This window comes from Cetorhinus maximus, chromosome 14 (assembly GCF_964194155.1).
Source record: "Cetorhinus maximus chromosome 14, sCetMax3.hap1.1, whole genome shotgun sequence".
Classification (NCBI taxonomy): Eukaryota; Metazoa; Chordata; class Chondrichthyes; order Lamniformes; family Cetorhinidae; genus Cetorhinus; species Cetorhinus maximus.
The window spans coordinates 6,398,585-6,423,753 of record NC_135892.1 but is presented as its reverse complement, the minus strand read 5'-3'; the positions used below and the strand labels follow the sequence as shown (position 1 = coordinate 6,423,753).

General features: G+C 44.4%; 1 protein-coding gene across 1 annotated transcript in view; it reads right to left on the bottom strand.

Annotated features, from left to right (window-relative positions):
* plcb1 (phospholipase C beta 1) overlaps positions 1–25,169 on the bottom strand; it is a 315,255-nt gene that overhangs the window by 50,839 nt on the left and 239,247 nt on the right. Inside the window, exons 27-29 of the mRNA XM_078556434.1 lie at positions 17,576–17,652; positions 17,394–17,483; positions 7,762–7,819 (exon numbers count right to left, since the gene is read on the bottom strand). Of these exons, the coding sequence (XP_078412560.1) occupies positions 7,762–7,819; positions 17,394–17,483; positions 17,576–17,652 (225 nt within the window). The remainder of the gene's footprint in view (positions 1–7,761; positions 7,820–17,393; positions 17,484–17,575; positions 17,653–25,169) is intronic.

Genomic DNA, 25,169 nt, shown 5'->3' with positions numbered 1-25,169 from the left:
GGAGCTGCGACACTCCACACGGATCAGGAAACCACCCGAAAGACTGAACTTGTAATTTCATGACCTGTATAAACATTGTAATGTCATGAGCTAAATATCGTTTTAAATAAAAAATAAAAAATGTGCAGAAAAGTTAAAGGGGGGAATGTAGTAATTATAGTTTTGATAACTGCAGGACTGTAGCTTTAAGAATGACCCTGCATTATAAGATCACATGATCTGTGCTAACCAATCAGTTAGCAGCGTGGGGAACCTCTAGGAACTTTAGTTATTGAGTTGGATGCACACATGTAGCTGCTGCTGCTGCCTTGTAAATAAAGTTCAATATTTCCACCAAGAAAAGTTACCTGGAAAATCAACTCTATAACAGCAACTCTGCAAACAAGTGGGGAGATGAGACTGTGGCGCTGTGATAATGTCCCTGGACTAATCATTCAGAAGCCCAGACTAGTGCTCTGGTGACATGGTTTCAAATCTAACCATGGCAGCTGGTGGAATTTAAATTCAATTAATAAATCTGGAATATAAAAGCTAGTCTCAGTAGTGGTGACCGTGACAACCATCATCGATTGTTATAAAAACCAATGTCACGGGTGCCCTTTAGGGAAGGAAATTTGTTGCCCTTACCTGGTCTGGCCTACGTGCATCTCCAGACCCTCAGCAATGTGGTTGACTCTTAACTGTCCTGTGAACAAGCCACTCAGTATTAGGGTAATTACGTATGGGCGACACCCACATTCCACGAAAGAATAAAGATAAGAGGGCCCCAGTGCGAGGGTTACTTAAAGGGCCAAGCACCCATCTTGCAGGTCAGGTCATCTGGAATACATTCCATCTCCTGCTGACACACTGGAACAGGAAGTTGGTGCCGCTGACATCATCACTGTGCGCCTGGAACAAGAAGTCAGCACATACTCCGCCCGTGGGTGCATGTGTGGTGTTGCTGACGTCATCGTTGTGCGCCCGCTCACCACCCAATCTCTCACCCCGCTTGCTGCCTCGCTTGCCACCGCCCCCCCACTCCGAAACTTTGGCTGCTCTGCCTGCGGCGCCGTTTGCTGCCTGTAGGCAGTGAAGGAGCAGGGGCGGTGAGCGAGGAGGAGGCAGTGAGGGGTCGGGAGCGGGATGACCAGTGAGGCAGTGAGCAGGGTGGGGAGCAAATCACTGCGGCGATCCCAGCGTTTTTAAATGGTGTTTTCGGGGGGGGGGGTCAATATTCTGTGAAAACCGCAATCCTTAACCATGGTGGAAAGACACATTCTATTGATGTGGTATCTGTTTAAGTGTCTTTCTATTGCTCAATGTTATGGGATGATGTACTCTTTGCTGCAGGCAGCTGTCACAGGCACTGCGGCTACATGTCTGATGAATGCGGCTCCTGCAGTTGTGGTGGAAGCAAACACGGCCTTTTGAAAAACTTCTGCATTTTCTAAGCACTCTGAAGTGTTTTTGCTGGTGTTGTGGTGGGCTTCTAGGTCTGAGAGCTTTGAAGCATCCTCACAGGGAGGGTGGAGGATTAGGTGACCTGTCCACACTAGAGGCTGTGTGAGGTGGGGTGGGGTGGGACAGCAGAAATGACAGTGCCCCTGGCTCTGCGGCTTACAGTCTGCAGAAAGGCCAAGTTCAGTGCTATGCCCACTGTCAACCATACCCCACCGCACCCCCCCCACCCCCTCTCCATGCCCCTTGACAACAAGAGGAGGCTGCCTGGCAGGCCAGCCAATGCACCCAGCATCTCAAAAACAGAATTACCTGGAAAAACTCAGCAGGTCTGGCAGCATTGGTGGAGAAGAAAAGAGTTGACGTTTCGAGTCCTCATGACCCTTCAGCAGAACTGAAGGTAACTGAATGTTACCCCATCAAGAGCCTCATCTGAATCGTCTGTGGCACAATTTGTTGATGACCTTTCCATCCAGTGGACTGGCAAAGGATCAATCCTGTTCCCCCATGGCCTGGCTGCAGGCCACTCATGCCCAGATGACTCACCAAGCACCGATCCCAAGTCTATACTGGCCTCCAAGGTATGGGCAGTGCCAGTGTCTGAGCTGGGGCTGTGAGTAGCAGATAAAGTGACGGGGGTGGGGGAGGGGGGGTTCCTCTTCAGTACTGCTGTGTTGTTCTCTCTCTCTCTCTCTCTTTTTTTTCTTTCTTCCTTGGGCTGCTTGGCAGGGCAGGTGGTAGTTCTTGGATGTCCGAAAGCAGGAACTGAGAAGGGGAAGGTTGGGGTGGTGGTGGTGGGAGGGGGGTGCGTGGGCGGGATGGGAGGCACAAGGTCCATGGTCACACCGTCAGCGGCTGGCTCATCGTGCTAGACAACACAGTGAGGGTGTGCCAGGAGCTGAGAGGGGTCATCAGGTGGAAAAATACCATCTTCCTCGATGTTCTCAGTGATGCCGTGGGCTGTGTCACAGCCAACCCCGTGATGCTGACATTCATTCCCTCCACAGGGCTCAGGGGATGTAGCCATCCTTGTCTCCCTATTGGCTCTGCTCTGCTCCCTACTGTTGTGGACCACCTTGTCCTGCAAGAGAGAGGGCAGAATGTCGGCCATCGTGTAGTGTGCTATGCACCTGCGACCGCTGAATAGCTGGAGGTATGTGGGAGCAGCAAGGGATGGGTGTGAGGCTGGCTGCATTTGGTAGGTGTATCTGAATGTTAGGCATGAATCTAAAATATCAAGGGGGGGCGGCTGGGTGAGTGATGGGGATGTAGTGCATTGAACCGGGTGAGAAGTTGGCGATATGAATGGGTAGGTGATGTCATGTGATGATGCATTTACGTACCTGACCACCCACGTGAAGTCATTAGACTTCTTGCAGCATGGTCCCTAGCCACCTGCTCCTGTTCGCTCCTGAGGGTGACCCCCTGGGGACTTGCAGAACCATGGGCATCTCTCCTAAGGCCCACTTCCACCACTAATGCCTCCAGTGCTGGGTGTCACCCTGGAATCCTCTCTTTTCCCTGGTGTTCCAATTCCCGTGTTTTAAATTCCAGCATTATTACTCGGTACAGCTTTCCTTTGGGAGGGACAGACTGCCTTTAAGAACAGCAGTCTAGCTGCACGTGTGACATCAGCATAATGCTCACCGGCCCCGTGCTAAGCACAGAGGCAGCCGACAATGTGAAGAGGAAACCAGCATGTGAGGCAGGTATTAGGTCCCATACTATAATTATGGATAATGAGGGCGGGGGGAAGCAACAAATTACTGTGTATATAGTGTGGGCGGGTCAGAGATTGCGAACTTGATAGCAGTACTTTAAACAACTTGGACGTCGACGTTTAGATAGCACCTCTCACATGGCAAGAAGTCTCAATGACAACGTGTCCGAATATAATGCCTTTAACCATAATAAAACATCCCAAGGGCCTATGCAGGAGGGTAATGAGACAAAAACTGACTTCCAGCCAAAGGAAGAAATATTAATATCATGAAAAGAGAGACACGTTGCCAAAGTTTTTCATCTTTCTCTCATCAAGGCAAACACAAGAATGTCAAATTTCAAACCATCGCAACAATTCATACCGCAGGAGAAAAGGCTGCTGATTGGTTGGCAACTCAACTCTGATTGGCCGAGGCGTTGGCACGGAGAAAGGAAAAGGTAATTATAGCCCCCCCCCAAGCTCCTGGGCAATTCAAAAAAGGCACAAGGCTTGAATATATTCCTCTTTTCGGGAACTGAAGAGAGGTAGGAATGTCATGGGATTTATGTTATTTAAAAAGAGAGGAGGGTCAGGTGGAACTAAAGGGAAGGTTGGGATGAGTTAGGGGGCAGGGAAGATTAGATACCAAATATGTCATGCAATAAAAGGCAATGGGAGTGGTAGTGGTTATTGTAAAGAAACAATGCATAGGTCCAGCGTGGGTATTAATAGTAGAATAAAGGTCAGCTCAGTCTGAAAGCAAATTAAAATACAGACTGGCACTTGGGGGAAAAAAAAATCAAAATGGAGGATTAACACCTGCTATTAACACCTACTGAGGACCTATGACATCTTTGTTCCAGGACATCTCTCCTGCCCTCTTAACCCATCACTGATGTTCCCTTTTGTTCCACCTGCCCCTCCTCAACTTTTTCAACAGCATAAAACCCATCACATTTCTACCTCTCTTCAGTTGCAAAGAGTCATCATATTGGACTTGAACATTAACGCTGTTTCTCTCTCCACAGATGCTGCTAGACAGGCTGAGTTTTTCCAGCATTTGCTGGTTTTGTTTCAGATCTCCAGCATCTGCAGTATTTTGCTTTAATCAAACATATTCCTTTTCTTTGCAGAGAACGGTTCCCTGCGTATGAATGTATGTTGCTTCTAGCAAGTGTAAATGAGCCAGAGCTCGATTATTTAAATTGGTTGTTAGTGTAGTTATTAGCACACTCAGGATTGTTCAGCAAGTGCTCCCAATCACGGAATCACATCTAACAGTAGATGGTGGGTTTTGCAAGCGCGGGCTGGTTGAGTTCGGTCTGCACGCTACCTATTATGAACAACCGACAACAACAAAGGAACATGAGAACTGATGACTATATACTTAGTTGAAGAATTAGGTTTTAAAGAGGAATGTGTGGCGTGGAAAATTTGGAGGCGTGCGGGAAAATTCCAGAGCTTAGGGCCAAGTTGGCTAAAGGCACAGCCACTGATAATGGGAGGAAAGAAGTCAGGGATAAGCAAGAGGCCCGAGTTGGAGAAACACAACTCTCTCAAGAAGGAGATTACTGGGGTTGGAAGGGGCAAAGCCATGGAGGGATGTGAACATGGGGGTAAGAATTTTAAAATCGAGATATTGCTGGACTGAGCGCCTCTGTAGGTCAGGAAGCACAAGGGTGTTGGGTGAATGGGGACTTGGTGAGAGTTAGGACATGGGCAACAGATGTTTGTATGAGCGCAAGCTTATGGGGTGGTGGGGGGGGGGGAAGAAATGGAGGCCAGCCAGGAAAACATTGGAATAGTTGCGCCTGAAAGTAACAAGAAGTAGCAGATTAGCTGAGCCAGAGGCAGAGACAGGTACTATAATGGAGATGGAAGGAAGGTGGTCTTTTTGGTGAAGAGGATATGGAGTCGGAAGCTCATCCGAGGGTCAAATCGGACAACTGAGGCTGCAAACTGCCTGGTCCAGCCTGAGACAATAGTTAAGGGAGAGGAATGAAATCAGTGGATAGGGAACGGGGTTTGTCAAGAGGGTTGGTGACAGTGGCTGCAGTGCTCCCAGTACTTTTAAATGTTGAATCTGGATGTGACAAGCATGCAGATTAGGGTTTGAGTGGGAGTGAAGCTGAGCTCAGTGTGGAATATTTTGGATGTGGTATCAGATGATCTCGGTGATGAAGGTTTAAGGTTGAGCCTAAGCTTGATGAGGACATTTAGGTTGGACAGTGTCAGGTTAAACTTGAGTCGGCATCTAATCGGGGGATTGAAGCAGGGGCAAGAACACTGCGTTTCTGCTGGGATTAAACAAAATGGCTTTCATTCAAGTTTACATAGGCTGTAGGATATGCAGCATTAGGGTTAGGGTTACAGTTACAGGTAGGGTTTGGCTCAACATGCCCATGCAAGCAAAGTTGTTTGCATTATCTTAAACCTCTTGTTTATTGGTTAACAAAGGTACCGCTCAGTGGCATGAAACACATTCACTGCGTCATTTGCACATTATACCATTTTAGCAAAAAACGCCAAGTGAATTGAGTGGCTGAGTCTTAAAACAGGAGGGCATACACCTTTTAGTGGGAAGTGCTTTTGCAGGAACAAAAAAAACCAGGCAAACATTTCAGAGGAAGAAGGCCACAGAAGAGGAATAGCTGGAGATGGTGTCACTCAGCTCCCATTAGAGAAGCAACTTTTGCTGTCTTTTTAAAGGCCAAGATATTCAGGATGGAAAGGAGTTCAGACAACGTTAGAGACCTGCATGAATCTGGATTTCATTAATTTACAAGAGAAATCAGACCCATCACAAGACGTCCATTTCTCTATTCAGGAGTGCTATTCTGATCCTCACTGATCCTCTTCACATCAGCACGGACCAGGTCCAATGAAGAACATTGTTACCTTATGGACTTGGCTCCCTCTCCTGGACACATAGGTCATTACCTCCATATGATCCAGTCTTAAAACGTAGCAAACAGAATGGGTGCAAAGCTGGAATGGTTTAGGAATGCGATGTCTGCCTTATTTACTTCCACGCATCAGTTACCTTTTACCGTTATATCTATTCTGTGGAGTTTACTTGTGTAGCTTTACTTCATGTTTTTGCCCCTTTAATTTTCCCTACGGTACTAAGGCTGTGGTACATCAGTGATGCTCGATGAGATTATGCACACTTAGCAATTAACGCTTGTGGTATAGTCACTGCAGGTTTATCAAGTGATAATCAACAATTGGTTGCAAGCAAGTTATCAGTTTATATAACAGTACGTACATTAAAAGCCCAAGAAGCCTACCTTAAAGTTTTTTCCCTTAGATGCAGGTTCCCCAAATCAAACCAAGAAAGAGAAAACAAGATGTTTGCCCTTTCCCCCTGTTGCTATGGAGTTAATACATTTTTCATTGCTTTTTATTAATTGATAATTAAGAGATCTCACAATGTCCAGTCCATTGAATCAGACAAGTACATGGACCCAATGCATTAACACAAACAAACACAGGATGGTAAACTTTACTTCAAAATGAACAGTTAAAATGACACTGTATAAACTAAATGCTATTGTGTGAAAGATAAATGCATGCTGAAGTTTTAGAAAAATATACTAATTTCCACCAAATACCTGATGCAAAGGGTGGAGGAGAGAAATTGTAGTTTAGTATGCTACTCCTTTTATCCTTGGAATTGGACTCCTACCCAGCTCTAGCTAGAGGCATTGACACACAGTTATAGTGTCATTATGGCATAGGAGGAGGCCATTTGGCCCACGGAGTCCATGCTGGCTTATTTTACTATTATTTACGAACATTGGAAGCAACCGAGGACTTGAGTAGTTTCAACCTGCTTGTTCAACAAGAGTACCTTATACTCAGACATCACTCCCCACATAAAAGAAGTTCTCAGAGCCCTTTTCAAAGGGCTGAAGTGAACATTAAGCTGGAAGTAGAGGGAACAGGGAGAGCACCAAAAGCACAGCCAAACAGAGTGACTTTGTCCTGCAGCTGGGAGAAGCACCACTGCTCAAGGTGGCCAAGTGTATATCTTCTTGAATGGGCAGCCAGGGCTTGACAGAGTCCATACACGCTCTCACTTCCAGCCAGAGCTCAGGGTGCCCTACCAAGTGAAGCCATGCGAGCGATCTGCAGACACAATGGCATGGGAGTTGTTGATCCGACTGGCAAAGATGCTGGTGTCGGTGCGGATGGTGGACAAGGGGGGAGGACATTGAAAGGTCTGGAGGTTAGAGTTGGGCAGTGAAATTTTTCTCAGAAGGGATAGATTCACACAAAAACCTACCCCATGATTAGGTACAACATTCCATTAACTTGGAAGGGCCAGTTAGACAGACTCCAAGTATGCAGGTCGGGGGGAATGGATATAGAACATGAGTGAGATGTTCTTTTGAGATTGGAGCCAGGGCATATTGTTCCGGTAAAGCATGGGGAACTTTACCTTACATTTGGATGTGGAACCCCTGACCTGACACTGATACCATTAAGCCAAAAATAGAAAAGCGCTCTGTTCTCCAGCTTCTTGACTTCTCTGACCTTGACAAAGGCATCAGAAAAGGTAAACATTTTATAAGGCCTCAGCTGACAGAAACAGAATAAAAATACTTCCTACTTACCCTTTTAATTGACTGAACCACTTCATGTATGTAAGATCGGATAATTTCTGTCTTTTCCCTGTAATCAGACAGTGAATTAGTCAGGGTTTTAGATATTGAATTGATTGTACCATACTTTATCAGACCTTTCTGTGTGGTCATATTAATCTCCAGTATAACAATGTGTGGACTTTAAAAAATAAACCCTGAATGAGTGGTGTTATCTGAATGTCAGCCATCACAGAGTGGTCCCTTATAATACAGTGATGCTGAGGTGCAATTCACTACCAGCATTATATTATCTGATTAGTCCACAACTTGTGCCCTCTGCTATCATAGGTCTGACTTCCTCTTCACAGAAAGGCAGCAAAGTAAACATCCTTTATGTTAATAACTATCGCCCTAAATTACTTCAGTGTTCCTCTACTGTTTTTCCCTCGCTGTCAAACTTTAGGCACCTCTGTCTCAACCTAATGTACCAATTTTATTCTGTGTAACTACTTGAATTCAAATTTACACTAAAAAGGCTAACTTGAATACATAGCCAAACAAGAACAGCAAAAGCACCCAGAGTCCCAATGCCATTGATATTATGTGAACTATGTACAAGACATTGTGAATAATGGTAGCGTTTGAGTGAACAGAGAGACACAGCAGCCTTGTTCAATTTGTTTGGCTTGTTGTACTTTACTTGTATTATCTTTTGTCTCGATGAGGTTTCACTTACTCTGAGACTGACTTGGAAATAGTCAGTATTTCATTTTTCTTGAAACTATTTATTTACATCCAAGACCCCATGTTGTTCTCTGGAGACAGACTGTTCTACACCTTATTCCTTTGGCGTCTCTTGTCATCTGACCCTGATGTCATGCTTACAGCATCATTAACATCATTGTCTAATTAACATAACTATTAAACCTTTACCCTACAGCTATGATTGGGCCAAGCGAGGTGTTTGACAAATAAACTCAGACTGGTCAAATCAAGGTCACTAAATTCACAATTAAAATAGTTTCTCTAATGAACAATACATGATAAAGATTTCATTTAGTGATTTACATTTGTGGGTGAGTCTCCCAAAGAAGAAGCTGGTTATTTTTTTCAGACTAATTGGTTGAAAACGGGAGTGAATGTTACAGGGATAAGTATAGATTAAAGTGATATAACACCCAATAGGACACAGTGGGGCAAATATTCCTTTATGGGTGGAAGTCGTGTCTAATGGGTTACGAACTGATGCTAATTCCACCAGAATTAGGATTTGCTAAATTATTTTTCATTGATCACAGACCCAGACCCAGGCCAGGCCAGGCTAGCCTTACTATCAAAAGATAGTGTGTAAATGAAAAAGGGTTGGGTAATAAAAGCAGAATATCACACAGGGGGACACACAGATATTTTCACTACCCTCAGAAAATTTCAAAATGTTTCTCAACAACTTGTATTTACGCAGCATCTATAACATAAAGAAAGAAATACTTGCATTTAGAAAATGCTTTTCATGACCTCACAGCGTCCCAAAGTGCTTTACAGCCAATTGTTTACTTTTGAAGTGTAGTCACTATTGTAATGGAAGCACCAGCCAATTTGTGCACAGCAAGCTCCCACTAACAGTATTGTGATACTGTCCAAACAATTTGTTTCTTGTGATTCTGATTGAGAGATAAATATTGGCCAGCGCACCAAGGGATTTTTAAAATTCTTTCATGTGAGCATTGCCGGCAAGGCCAGCATTTGTTGCCCATCCCTAACTGCCCACTGAGTGGCTTGCTAGGCCTTTTTAGATGGCAGTTAAGAGTCGACTACATGTAGGCCAGACCAGGTAAGGATAGCAGATTTCCTTCCCTAAATGACATTAGTGTACTAGATGGATTTTTACAACAATCAATGATAGTTTCATGGTCACCATTACTGAGACTAGCTTTCAATTCCGGATTTTTATTCATTTGAATTTAAATTCCACCAGCTGCTATCATAGGATTTGAATCCATGTCCCCATGGGACTTGGGATTAGTAGTCCAGTGACATTACTACTACACCACCATCTCCCTTTCTCTTCTTTATCACCTGAGAGGGCAGATGGGGCCTCGGTTTAATATCTCACCCGAAGGGCAGCACCTCTGACTGTGCGCCACTCCCTCAGTACTGCACCGGAGTGCCAGCCTAGATGTTTGAGCTCAGGTCTCTGGAGGGGTCTTGAACCCACAGCCTTTTGAGTCAGAGGCAAGACTTCTACCACCTGAGCCACAGCTGACACTAACAGTATAATAAAAGGCGCCTAGACGCATCACAGGAGCTTATCAAAATTTGAAACTGAGCTACCTAAGATGATTTTAGGACATAAATCCAAAGGATGGAATTTTACAGCGGGGACCCGGGCCATAAAATGCAGAGACCGGTTCAAAAATCCATAGACTTCAACGGGTCTGTAAAATCCCGCGGCATAAAATTCTGCCCAAAGTTTCTCAATGGAAGACAGAGAAGAGAGGTGGTGGGGTGGGAGTAGGGATTCAGAGCTTTGGGTTCTAGACACCTGAAGGAATTAACAGATTTTGCCAAGACTAAAGGGCATAGGTTAACAAGCAATAGGTAAAAATGAAGGGAATACAAGGCATGCATCCATAGTGAGGCTGCAGATACCCAGTTAATTCACTGGTTGTGCCAATCCTATGCTGTATGTTATAGATTGCAGGTGATGGCACAGCTCTGCATCTGGCTCTCTGCTGGTCCAGGCCCTGGGAAGAGACTTCGCAGCAGAAGGCGCCAGGTAGGTGCAACGATAAGCCTATTGTCACAATGTCAGCTAAAGCCTCTGCATGCTCTGAGCATTGGTCAAGGAGCTGGTTGGTCACCTCTGCAGATGCAATTGGGTGAGGACCAGGAGCAGCTTTGGTGCTTAACATTCCATTGCTGGCCATCTTTTTATTCCCAGTACCTCGGGTGATGTCAGTCCAAAATTACAGCAGTGGCTACACTTCAAAAGTCCTTCATTGGCTGTAAAGCACTTTGAGTTATCCTGAGGCTGTGAAAGGCGCTATATAAACGTCAGTTCTTTCATGTCAACAATGTAAAGGGATCACCAGAAAGTTGTGATAAGAACTGAAGTACCAGGCGATAGAAGAATCTGGGCCAAAAATTGTGTCTAATTTCCACGACAACCTTCTTTGAAATCTGCTTGGTGGCACTATCCATTGCCCAGCAACCCAGGAGGCCCAGGTACATTAAGGCATCGATTCCAAGTGACCTCGTTGCAAAGAGGCGCAGGGACTATTGGAACTTCTGGCTTCCTACTCCTGTTCTCACACCTGCCAGAAATCCACTGCTATGGGTTTATGCCTCTTTGTTCATCTCCCTAACACCACAGGGAATGGGGTGCAAAGGATAAGAATATCGTCTCCAACTGCTCTCCTGCTGCCTGAGAGACAGAATGTAGTTCGATGCTTGGACCACACTGAACAGTGCAATTGTGAGGGAGTTCGACATCCCGGACTTTTTTTATTGATAACCTGTTATGATCCAGGAGAATTTATGCATAATGATTAATTAGGAGATTGAGGAAGAGCTCACATTAGGTTAGAGTATCAATGGTCTGCAGAAGAAGCAGGTTTGATTGATTGAAATACATTTTTTTCATTCCAGGTTTGCTTTGGTTCCAATATTCAAAGTGAATATATATGGAATAAATAATCATTCAACCTTACCAGCGGAGAAGGAGGTCATTCAGCCAATCAGGCCTGTACCAGCTCTTTGAGAAAGCATTCCAATTAGTCCTATTCCTCTATTCATTCCCCATAGCTAAGCAATTTTCAAGGATATATACCAATTTGAATATGGCTAAAAAGAGAGACATGTTGCCAAAGCCTTTTCCTCTTGCAGTCATCAAGACAAATGCAAGAATGCCAAATTTCAAACTATCACAACAATTTATACTACAGGAGAAAAATCTGCTGGTTGGTTTGCAAGTCAACCCTGATTTGCCAAGGCATAGCCATGGAGAAAGCAACAATGAACTATAGGGTCGCCAAGCTTCTGGGTAATTCAAAAAAAGCTCAAGGCTTGAACATATATCTTTTGTTTACAGAGAATGGGTCTCTGCATATGTCACAAGCATAAATGAGCCATGTTATGAGCTTGACTGACTATCTTAAATATCGCTGTTGCTTTCTCCATGACAACACCTTGGCCAGTCGGATTCCACTTGCCAACCAATCAATATCCTTTTGTCCTGTTATATAAATTGTTGCGATCGCTTGAAATTTGACATTCTTGCATTTGCCCTGATGCTTGCAAGGCGAGGAGCTTTGACAACATTTCCTTTGTCAGCAATATTCGAGTCCTGTAATACCAAGTGACTTTTTATATATCCAATCCTCTTTTGAAAGTTACTATTGAATCTGCTTTCACCACCCTTTTCAGATCATAACACACAGTGTAAAAAAACAAAATCCTCCTCATCCTCCAGCTCTTTTAAAACTGTGCCCTTTGGTTATCAACCCTCTTGCCAGTAAACAACAGTTTTTTTCCCCTATCTACTCGATTGAAGCCCTATATCATTTTGAACTCTTCTATTAAATCTCCCCTAAACCTTCTCTGCTCTAAGGAAAGCAATCTCAGTTTCTCTGGTCTCCCCATGTCTAATTGAGTATATGTCATATGGCAACTTGGTAGCAATTGTCCAATGAGCATGTTATGATCCCAGCTGATGCTACTACTGGACAAGACAAATCCCAGGGCTTGATAGATCTTAACTTTTATTTTTTGTTTAGATACGTAGAGAGTGGCTACTGAACAAAGTCACAGGAGTCAGCTGATGAACTTTTAACAAAAGAATAAGGCATTTATTAAACAAGAAAAGATGAACTATGTTACAATACTCCTTCACCCACAACTATACCTTTACAGATATATACAGATTTTTAAGGATAACACAAGTTACAAAAGCTATCTTATACTCTAATGTTCACTGTAAGCACACAGGCAATGTAAACCAATAGGTGACTTGTGGTCAGACACACCACACTCTGAAACCAAGTGACAGAACCACCCCAAACCGACGTTATGGATCTCTCATCAACTTCCCCCAGATACTTGTCACACCATGAACCAACTGATCTCACTGAACTCTGCCCTTCACACACGAGGTTTCCAAACTCCACTCTCAAAGAACTTGCTCTGGAATCTTCTCCCAAACAACACTTTCTCTCAGATGCTTTCCACAAGGGTCCATGTCCAGGGTTTCTAACTCTCCTTCCTATCTTCCTCTGCCCTGGATCACCACATGCATTCAAATTTTTTTCCACGCACTCTCTCTCACTGACCTAGCCATCAGTGATACACCACTGCTTCACTTACCCGTAGTAAAGAGTTACGGACCTTCAGATGTCTCCTTGGACCTTCTGGCTTCTTGCATGCTCACATTGCTTTAAATCTGCTTCCTGCAGCTTTTTGCCAGATCCTGTTCTTCCTTTGACTAGAAGGTCTTCTTGGGACCCCCTCCTTTCTGTCTGCTCCTTGGCCTTGGGAGCTTTCAGTTCTTTTGGGGAATCTAATCTCCCTGCAGTTCCCTCTCCCAATAGACTGCTGGTATCTCCCTTGAGATCCAGAACTCACTCGACATTCACTGTTATTTTAACTTTAGAGCAACTCATTTACGATTGTTAGAGTTATTTCCCTCAGCAGTCGGCTTGTATGTCAGCTAGAGAGAGACTTAAACTGCCCCCTTCAACTTACAGCATAATGACCAACTGAACTCAAATTGCTTTCGTTTTCTTTGTGTGCGCATGTGTAGGGCCTCCTTCTCTGGATCCCTGTTACTAGGCAACAGCACAGTTTTTTCTACTCTTGTTGGCTTTAACTCTCCTTCAAGAGTTGTAAAAATCTCATTAGAAATGCAGGCATCTTTTAAAGTGAAACTAAAATTCAACTTCTTTCCTTAACCGATAAATACAAATCAAACTTAAATATCAAAAATATACCTCATTCTTAACACACCCAAATATACATATAACTTACGTAAAATATCTCCATTTCCTAACAAGTGAAAAAGCGAAGATCAGAATTTTAAAGTGTAGTAGAATTCTCCGCTAATGGAGAACACTGTGACGAGATCAGACATTGCATTAAAAAACTGAACTTGCGCTGTTAATGTTCTTCAGTGATATCCATAACGGGGCAGATCTTCCGTTCAGCGGTGAGGCCTATGCAGATGCTGCGGAACGCAATTTAAACTGTGGCCTTGCCTTTTGGGGGAATATGGAGGGGTTGAGGGTGGTGTGGGGGTGGGGGGGATTCGTCCTGCAAGTTTGCTTTTAAATACACCTTATGCCACTTGACAGAGCTTCCGCTGTAAGTCACTTCCTACTCTGGGCATAAGTATCCTGGAGTAAATTCCCGGGCAGTTTCAGGGCATCAAACCCAAATTTCTGATGGCAGGGTCAATTCCGTGCAGTGTTGGAGGCATCCACAGAATTGTCAGGGCAGCACATCCTGCCCATGGAAAGTTTAAAGTTTACACCCAGGTACCGTGTACGTGCGCCCGTCGGGACTTCCTCCAGATCTTGGCGCTCAACAGCAGCAACACTCTCAACATTCGCCACTACTCCAACCGGAAGATCCAGATCCACATATTTCATGTGTATGGGTGTGGCGCCCAAGGCAAGCTAATAAAGCCTGCGCGGTGTTCCCAAATAGTGGGCAGCGTTAGCTTTACGAGTTAACAAACAATACATTAGACCAGCTCAGCTACCTCCCACACGTTGTGCTCACATTGCTAACTGAACAGATGTGTGGGGTTAAAGTGCAGTGAACATATTCCAGAGATGGTGCAACCAAATTGGCATCCCAGTTACCACGGAAACAGAATAAGGTGGTGGTGGTGGTGGAGTGGGGGCGGGGAAATTGCCCGCTGGGCAAAATGAAAACAAAACGACACCAGGCGGCAGTATGGTCAGACGTTCATGCTCAAAGATCAGCTCCTTGCACCCGACTTAAATAATAATTAGAACTACGTCCATTGACAATGGAACGCAGCATGCAGGGAGATTAAAAAAAAACCCCTTCAGCATCTCACTACCACGGCTGGATCCCAGGAAACCAATAATATATCCTGCAGATGGTTACTTGCCAGTTGTTTAAGTATTGAGGCTCAGTTAGAGATGGCAGTGAGCTGTTTACAGACACCGTAATATCCACCAGAATGAAAGAGCTAAACAGACTGCTGCTATCACTCCCACCCTGCTGTGTTCATGAGTGTAGAATGCTGATCTATTATTACACTCGCAATTACCACGTTTTGTTTACCACGTTTTGTTTTGATTTTGCGAAGGTTCCTCGGGGATTAAATTTCTGCGGGAAAAGTGTGGGATTCTTCAGTTGCTAAAACCTCAAAGAGCCACAGAATCCCAGGGAAGCAGCATAAATAGCCTTGGTATCATTTTCCCAAGGTTTCTGCAGGGCTCACGCTGAAGCTATGGCTGACAGAACTCATCCCACATGTACAATACGTACTGTCAGCGCTTTGGAATTTTTATTTTTAAACACAGCAAGTTGTTGTGACCTGGAGTGCCATGTCTGAAGAGGTGGTGGAGCCAAGTTCAGAAGTATCTTTCAAAAGGATGAGTAGCTGAAAGTAAAAAAAAAAATACTGCAAGGGCAGGGGAGTGGGACTATTTGGATAGCTTTCAAAGAGCTGGTGATGGACTGGATAGCCTCCAAGTGCACCTTTAAGATTCTATGATTGTGCCATCCTGTCAATATACCACACTATGTGAAGCCTTGTCAATGTGAAGACCTGAGCTAACAACTACATAGATAGCCGATGTGATAGCATGATGACACAGTCTTGTGATTTGCCTGGTGGTAGACTGACTGATGGCGGTGTGGGAGGATCCCACTAAGGCTATGTTCATGCCTCGGTGGTTTCCTGTGTCCATGCTGCAGCTAATGGGCTTGTCCTTTGACTCTACTAACTCAAGAGTTTTCTCCAAGGCTCCATGTCAGAAATGCCCCGGACCAGGAACAGAAGCAAGTTCTAGCCAGTTCCCAGTCTTCAGCATGCTGTGTCAAGTAGGGATGAATCGGAGAGAGGTTGTGGCATCTCCATGTAGGAGCAGTGGCGAGCGAAGTGAATGAAGTGAGGGCAAAGGCTTGGGGCATCTCCTGTTGTTGACATAAAGGGATCATTGGCTGTAACAGGACTGCAATTCTGTTCTTGCATTCTTGGCTGTAAAGGATTCAGGCAAGCTGATGATGATTTATAGAAATGCCCCATTAAAAACTTGCTTTTAAAAGCGCCTGTTCGGTCAGTGCCATGCAATACAGCAACACTGTTAGATACAAGCTAACACGCACAAAAGAGTCAGGGAGAAAACAAGTGTACAGTTAATAATAAACATCCAAAAAACGTTTATGCAAGGAACATTTATCTGCGCTAACGAAAGATATTTTTTCCTACCGCTTGTGCAGCTTCTAGGTTGCACATTTTACTTTCTTGTGCCACTGTCTGATAAAGCAGCCAAGTGGGAGAAAAATTGGCTCACAGGCTTGTGAAATGAGATTAAACATGGAGACAGAAAGAAACAGCACACACTGTCTTGAGAGCTCCACTGCTCTTTTTTAAATAACACTCCATCACAGAATATAGTTTGGAATAAATAGGTCTCTAAACGATCAGAACTAATTTCCACAAAGTTCTAAACAGAGTGCCAGAAAATGAGATAACCTTCGGAGCTGACAACCAGCAATTGTGGATCTATAGCTATTGCCTACACTTAAGAAAATATGTTCCATTTGTCTGTCATGAATAAAGAAATAAAACTGCTCATGACTGCCTTAAATGCCAAGGTCACTGGCTGAAGATTTTGATCGAAGTGTAGGAGTCACTTGTTGCTGAGGACAATTAGAGCAATGCAGAGTTCTTTGTAGCAAGTGCTGATGCATGGGCACCATGCTAATGCGAGTGGTTATTCAAAGATAGTGCTTTAACTCTTGCGACAAAGGCCAAGTCTCTGTCCATTACCAAATAGGGAAAGATTTCTGCCTTTTCATCTGACTTGAGAAAGATCAAATGTGCCTTGAAAAGATTCCCTCTGTCACATTTCAGGATTTCTGACTCCATTGCCACAGAAGGATCTTGGTAAGATTCAGATTTAGATTTATTTTAAAAAAAAACGTTGCTTTTAAATCCAATTTAATCATCAAGCGGTTACCGTTCTCCGGACAGGAAACATGTCTTCAAGCCAGATGAAACGATTTGCAGAACTCTGCTCCTCATTAATACTTCAATTGTAGACAATGGGGGACATTCAGAAATTTCAGGGAGCCATTCAAATGAATTTGGTGCTACTCGTTTGGGAATAGAAGGAGACAGTTTCTGGTGGGGGTGACCCCTCTCTTGACTTCCACAGGCAGCTCTACTATTTGAAAAAAAATAAAGATTGGGCTATTTACCTCCCTTGAAGGTCCCTCGGGTGGGGAGGGGAGGGTATGTCTGGTGGGCAGGGAGTGATCGGAATACTGTGGAGTGCTTCTCTGCTCTTCCTGGCTCCATGCCAGCAGTTTTTAAAACTAATAAAAGAAAATCTTTGCTGGCAGGCGTCGCTAAATCTACTTTGAAGATTACAACAATGCACTCATGCAAAGACTGAAAGACTCACTCTTCCATTTGATTTTTGTCTTTTGATTTTGCCTCGGTGATCTTCTCCTGCCTCTTTTTGTCCATTTTCTTCTTCAATTCTTTCTTCTCCCTGTGAATAACAACGCAAGGTCCATTTATCTTCAACAATTTCAGCTGGAGATTTAACAGAAAAAGTTTTTAAATGTTGTAGGCGAGTCTTACTTTTCGCAGAGCTCCCTCAGTTTCTTTAACTGGTTGGCTTGGCATTCCTCAGCTACCTCAGTGAGCTTCTGCACAAGCTGTAAAAATCGGAAGACACAATTAATAATAAGTGAATCTCACGGCAGAGTCGCTGAGGTTTTATTTCCCTGTGATCGAGGGAAATCGCATAATCTTTGCACTGCCCATCTACTGTCCTGTATAATACAGGCTAACTTCGTTCACAAGTGAAATGTAACTACAACTAGAACCTGCTGTCAAAATAACAGGAAGGACAATGACACTCTCTGTTATTTATGTATACATGATATAGCAACTTCAGGCGAGGAGCAGATGTGAGGTTAAATGTGAATATCCAAATGTTGCTGTCCGAGTTGTGTCATTCTGCCATTAGCTTTGTGAAAATGACATCGTGCCCTTAGCCTCAATTCTTTTTTTAGGAATTTGCTGTATTTGCCCATTAATTGCCCATCAAACTTGGCACAGAATGCCAGGTCTTTCCATTAAGTTTGTAAGTACCCTAATAATGACATGATGTGTGTTAATTACTGTCAATTAACCTCTTTGGCACTGAAAATTACAAGTGTGTAGTCTCATTCCTTCAGGTTTTGATTTTTTTGGGGGGAGATTTAAAAAAAATCAAAATTTGAATTAAAATGTTTTTTCTTACTTTTTACTTTTGCCACTTTTCTCGTCTTTCTCTTAGCCCATCCTTTCCTTCCCTCTCTATATTCTCTCTTTCTCCATCTGATTTGACACTGAATTCAGCTCTCCTTCTCAGTCCTTCCTTTGCATATTTTGTAATCCCTAAATTTCATTGGTGCAGGAGATACATAATTGCTTTCCCCGTCCGCTCAGGTCTCAGGTATCCTTTTTCCCTCTCTGCATTGTTATCAACGCGCACTTTCTGCAGCTTTGCAGCCAATAATGTTTTGAGATGACTGGTACAGGGGCAAGTTTAGCTAACAGTATATCCCACTAGATAACCTGCTACAGCAAAATGTGGTCCATTATTTCAGTTTTTCAAACCCAACCTTGTATTTGCAAGGATTGGGACAGTAAATCACATGACTCACAGTAGTTAGGAACCTCTGAATAATCATTTGGGCTAAAATTCTCTTCCTCAGGGAAAAAAAACAGGCAAAATTCCTATTCCGCACCCCCCCCCTCCACCCCCCACTCCCATTAATGTAATTTGTAAGAAGTCACTCACTTACCTCTGTAAATGACATACTAATCCTATAATTTATTTTGTTCCCTTTTGTTTTTATCCTTTCATGAGATTTGTGCCTATCCCTAATTGCCCTTGAACTGAATGGCTGCTAAGCCATTTCAGAGTCAACCGCATTACTGTGGGTCAGGAGTCACATGTAGGACCAGGTAAGGATGGCAGATTTCCCTCCCTTAAGGACATTAGCGAACCAGATGGGTTTTTAAGAAAAATCAATGAGAGTTTCACAGTCACCAATACTGAGCTTTTAATTTCAGATTTATTAATCGAATTTAAATTCTACCAGCTACCGTGGTGAGATTTGAACCTAGGTCCATAGAGCATTAGCCTGGGCCTCTAGACTACCAGCTCACCCAGTGTTAAACTGCCCTCGGCTACAGACTGTCTTGACACACTGAAATTTCATTTACTTCAAGGAGGGTGTGTTTCTATTCCTAGATCACAATGCTGCCATGCATGTTTACAGTGGCCACTGAAGGACGTTGTTTCTTTATATTGGCGATGTTTTACTTTGGAATTGAGGAACTAGAGCCAATCATGAACATAACCAACTAACAGGTCCCCTCATCCAGGTGGCAGGATATGGTCTGCCTATTCCATCATTGGGATGACAAAGCCAAGTTTGGCTGTGGATATATGGGGAGGCTACTCACTGGCACTGGCCTCCCAATATCCAAACCAAAGCAGAGTCCATGGGGCTGGTTTTATAGTTGTCCAACTGGGTAGGAGCAGATGCAATAGCGCCATGCATATTGCGGTGTTGGATTCACCACTACATTCCTTCCACATATATGTTACACACGCAGAGATAGTGGCATAGCCATCATTTGCCATTGCCTTCTGCAGTATGGCTGACCAGGAAACTCTCCCGCTCTTGCTACCTGCCATCAGATGCATTGGAAGGATTTACAGGCTGATAATCAACCTCTATGGCCACATTCCAAATGCACCTTCCATGGCCATCAAATCCTGAAGTGGGACTTGAACCGAGAGCTAGTGGTTCAGAGGATGGGATGCAATCATTGCGCCGCAAGACCTCCTAAAGGACATCCAGTACTGGGATAAGCAATGCATTGTTGGTGTGTTAAAGAGAGAAAGAACATCCATTTCCACAGTGCTGGCCATGACCTCAAGAGGTCCCATTGTCCTACACAGCAATGAACTACTTTTGAATAGTCGTCATTGCTGTAAAGGTGGACAGGTGTCACAGCTAATTCACGCACAGTAAGATCCCACAAAAAGAAAAGAGACAGACGACCAGAAAATGTGTTTTCTTTTACTGATGTTGGTTCAAGGATATTACTGGCCAGGACTCAGGGAAAACTTTGTTCTTCTTTGAGTAGTGCCTTGGAATTTTTTTTATGTCTACCTGAGAGGACCTTGGTTTAACGTCCCATCCGAAACTCATCACCCCCAACAATGCAGCACTCCCTTAGCACTGCACTGAAGTGTAAACCTAGGTTATATACTGAAGTCTCTGGAGTGAGGTCAGGCAGCCATCACAAAGCCAAGGCTGACAACTACTGAACTTTACAGATGAGGGAAATTTTGGGATCCATTCTTGGTAATATACTGAGTTAGATGATCTCAGCTAGAAGAGAAGACCCAGAGTTGTCCTCAGCAACACCCAGGTAGACAGATGAAAAAGATCAATCAGGAGTTCAACTTCTGGCCACTATTTAGTGACCATTCCTAGACTGTGTTCATTGGACAGGAGTGTTTTATATTTTATATATCTCAGAGCAATGCAACAGGTTTATTTACAAGAGTTTTAAAATATCTCTGCAATCACAAATGTCTGCACTCATGTTTACAGCTCAGCTTCTAGTAGCTTCTGTGGTGTCTGCTTATTTTGCTCTGAGTCCGCACCCAGGCTTAATCAATCAATCACAGTGAGTATTGATCAGTTACCAGACTCACACAGTCAAACACTGAAAAATTCAACATTAAAGGTGATTTAAAAACAGAAAAAGCTAGAAAAACTCTGCAGGTCTGACAGCATCTATGGAGAGAGAAACAGAATTAATGTTTCGAGTCCGTATGACCCAGAGTCGAAACATTAACTTTGTTTCTCTCCCCACAGATGCTGTCAGGCCTGCTAAGTTTTTCCAGCATTTTCTGTTTTTAATTCAGGTTTCCAGCAGCCACAGTATTTTGCTTTTAACTACAGGGGATTTATTGAATTCACCAGTGAACTCACCATAACTCAAACAGCTTGGCAATACTGTTAACCAAGCCCTCACTTGAAGAGTGATCATGTGGCTAAACCAGAGTGGACGAAGTGAGGATACAGATCAGCCACGATCTCACTAAATAGCGTCACAGGCTTAAGGGGCTAAAATGACCGACTCTCATTCCTAAGTTCCTCAGGGACTACGGGTCCTCTTGCACCCATGGAACTGAATGAAGCTCAGTATGAGACTGGAGAAGAGGTGGGGAGTGGTGGGTTGGGGTGGGGGTGGAGGGGGGCAGTGTGCTGTGGTGGTGGTAAGCGGAGAAAATTTGAAAAGTGAGATGAAGATCAGATTCTTAAAAATAAAATGACTTGCATTTGTCCTGGCCAATATTAATTCCCCAATCAACTGAAGATGTGCTCCATTGGCTGTCAAGCCCTTTAGAACAGTTGTGGTCTTGAAAGGCGCAAAGAGTTGACCTTTCATCAGCATGGCTGTCCCAAAGGGCCTGGTAGCCAATGAAGTATGTCTTCAGTTGTTGAGGAATTAATATGGGCTGGGACACCAGGGGAAAACTCCCCTGCCATTCTTCAAGGTAGTGCCATGGAATCCTTTACATAACCCTGAGAGCGTAGATGGGACCACTGTTTCACATCTCACCTGAAAGCCGGCACCTCGGACAGTGCAGCACTTCCTCAGCACCGCACTGGGAGTATCAGTCTAGATTTTTTGTATCAAGCCCAGAAATGGGACTTGAACCCATGATTTTCAGACTTAGAGGCAAGAGTGCTACCCACCAAGCCACAGCTAACACAACCCACGAGTTATCTAGCACAGCCTGTGTTAATAAACCTGCAGTAAATGTGAATGATAACTTCTAAGAAGCGACAAGAAAGGAAAGTCAAATCATCCAGAAGACAACACCTTCAGGAGCGCACAAACGTCATCGCTGTGTAACACTGAGTGTTTACTTGGACAATGAGTTCTGGCTACATGTCAGATCAGAAATGTATCTGCTCAACCTGTAAGGGCCAAAGGGCAGAGCGGAGTCCAGGACATGAACCAGCTTGAAAAGAAAATGGTGGCAGGAGTAGAGTTGGGGCGAGGTGGAGGATGTGGGGTGGGGAAGGGGGTGGAGGTGTGGAGGTAAGGTAAATTAAATCAACGGTTAGAGGACTCTGATCTTGAGTTCTTGAAGGTCTGAGATTGGGGATATTTTGAGTTTGACGTGGGAAGGATGGGGCGAGGATTGTGTGTGGAATGCATATCTAGAGCTGAGGAAGAACAGAAGAAGAGATTTGGAGGAACAGTGCGCAAGGCTGTGTTAATAAAATAGACAGAGTGGAAAAAAATGGAAGGTTACCAGGGCAAATGATGCTTAGACTGGTTGAAATGGGTGACCTCAGGAGAAAGGCAGAATCTGCTAAGTAAAGTCCAATTTGTACATTGGGCTGAACAATATGGGGGGAACGCAGATGGCACGCCCCACCCCCCCCCCCTCGTGGCCTCACGCCCCCCCAGGAAACTACATTGGCAGAGAACCAACATGCCCCACGCCAACCCGCCCAGCAGCCATTAGGTGCTGCAAGGCGGATTAACGAGGGCCGAGTGGGACTTCTGCCCCTCATTGGGGAGGAAGCCCCGCCCTCTGGAGCCAATCCGATTGGCTGGCAGCTTCGTCCGTCCTGACAACGCTAGGAAGGCATCATTGGCCCACTGCCGGGACTGCAGGAGGAGAAGGAGATGGATCCCTGGGGCAGGTAAGTCCGGGGTCCTGGGCCAGGAGGATTTGGGTAGGTTAGGAAGTGGGGCAGTGGTGGGGGAAAGGGGTAGGTTTAAGGGAGGAATCAGGTAGGAAGAAAGGGGGCAGTTCTAGGTTAGGGTGGCTGCACCCCCCTGATCATCAAAGGGCAGCCCCCAAAAAGCATCCCAACTTCCTTCCGGCCCTTTAAGCACTTGAGGTAAAAAAATAAATTGGTCTTCCCTCTCCCGCGCTGCTGCCCATGCCAAATATTTTATGGCGTGGGCAGCATATTATCAGGGTCAATTGGCTTGATAACAAGCCTAGCCAATCCCTAATTGTTCATTTAAATATGGCAGACGGGCTGCCAATCTCAACGTCCAACCCCCCCGCCCAACCCCGACCCCGACCCCTGTATTATGGGAGTAAGCTTGGAGGTGGTGGGATTGGCACCCACCCTATTTTACATGCCCCACCCCCATCATTTTACATCCCTCTCCCACCCCCACCGCAGGGAAAAAATGCCTGCCAGGGGCCAGTAAAGTTCAGCCCATTGACTGTGGGCAGGATTTTCGGGGCCCGCTCACGTAAAATGACACGGGATGACGTCGGACGGAACTCCCAACGTCACCCCGCCCCATTTAAATTTTCCGGTAGGCGGGGGCGCAGCAAAATCAGCTGTGTACCCGCCGATCCGTCAATGGCCAATTGAGGCCATTGACAGAGTCATTTAACTAATTAATGGAGCTGCCCGTCGAATCTTAAGGTTGGCGGGCAGGCCAGGAGCCCCGGCGGGCATTAGAAAAAGCGTGAAACCTCCTCCACGGGCGGGATGAGGTTTCATGTAAGTTTTAAAAAATTTTAATAAAGTTTTTGTAAAAATTATGGACATGTCCCAACTCATGTGACAGTGTCACATGAGGGGAGGTGTTAGGGAAATTTTATTTTTCTATTTTTAGCTTTTTTACATTTAGAGCCGATCTCCCTGAGGCAGCACTTAGCCTCAGGGAGATGAGTGCGCTCTTCTGTGCACATGCGTGAAAGAGCACACCCTCGATTGATTTTGGGATTCCCCCCTCGCTCACACAGGGAGTGCATAGCGCTTCTGTGCAGACATCATGCTGGGCAGGCCTTAATTGGCTCGCCCATATAAAATGGCGTCGGAAGCACGCCTGTGCACACCCACCCTTCAACTACACCCCCGATTGGGGGGAAAATCCTGCCCTGTGCTTCTATATTAAATTGAACAAATGCAAAATGATTTTTTCATGTTAAATCTTGGTTTAAAGAATATTTGTTCAGTGTGCAATCCCTTCAGCACTCTGTGTACACTCCCAGATCCTTGTAATTGTCTTGAAAAACATTTAAGAAAGGCGTTTTTATCACACTTCAGCACATCACATGTAAAAAACCCAAAGCGCTTTGTGTGCAGTGAATTTGAAAGCAGAGCAACTATTGCTACATACATCACCATTTAAAGCAGAATAGCTGAAAATTCTGCATGTAATGATGACAAAATTATGTAACAGACATTCAAACCTGAGGTCATTGAACATCTTGTTGCCCATGTCCTTACTAGTACCATGTCCTGTTCACCTACCACCCCTGTGCTCGCTAACCTACACTGGCTCCCAATCAAGCAAAACCTCGATTTTAAAATTCTCATCTTTGCTTTCAAATCTCTCCAAGGCCTTGCCCCCTCCCTATCTCTGTAATCTCTTCCAGTCCCACAACCCTCGAGACATGTACGTTCATTTAATTCTAGGCACTTGAACATACCTGATTGTATTTGGTGGCAGCGTCTTCAATTGCCTAGGCCCTAAGCCCTCGCTAATCCTCTCTGCCTATCTACCTTCATTTAAAACGCTCCCTAAAACCTACCTCTTTGACCAAGATTTAGCCATCTCCCTCTATGTTGCCTTATGTGGCTCCATGTCAAAGTTTGCTTTATAATGCTCCCGTGAAGCATCTTGGGACATTTTATCATGTTGGGGCACTATATAAATATAAGTTGTGGTTGGTGTTGAATTCCTATAAGCTAGGTTTTTGATCCAAGTGAAGCTCAATGAGTATCATGTCTTCGGGAGTTATATTTTCAAGGTCAAATTACTGGCATTACAGTTTTACCGTGAACCAGTTGATAAGCTTTATCTATGAGTAGGGCAATGTGGTGATTATATTACTGGACGAGTAATCCACTGGCTTGGATTAATAATCCAGAGAAAATAAGATCAAATTACCACCACGACAGTTTGAGAATTTTAATACCGTTTTAAAAATCTGGAAATAAAGAGCGGGGAATCAGTAAATGTGACCCTAAAGCCACGAGATTGTCCTAAAGACCCAAAAGGTTCACTATGTTGTTTGGGAAAGGAAAACATCTGCCTTTACCCAGTCTGGGTCTATGTGTGACTCCTGTCCTTCACCAAAGTGGTTTACTCTTAACTGCAA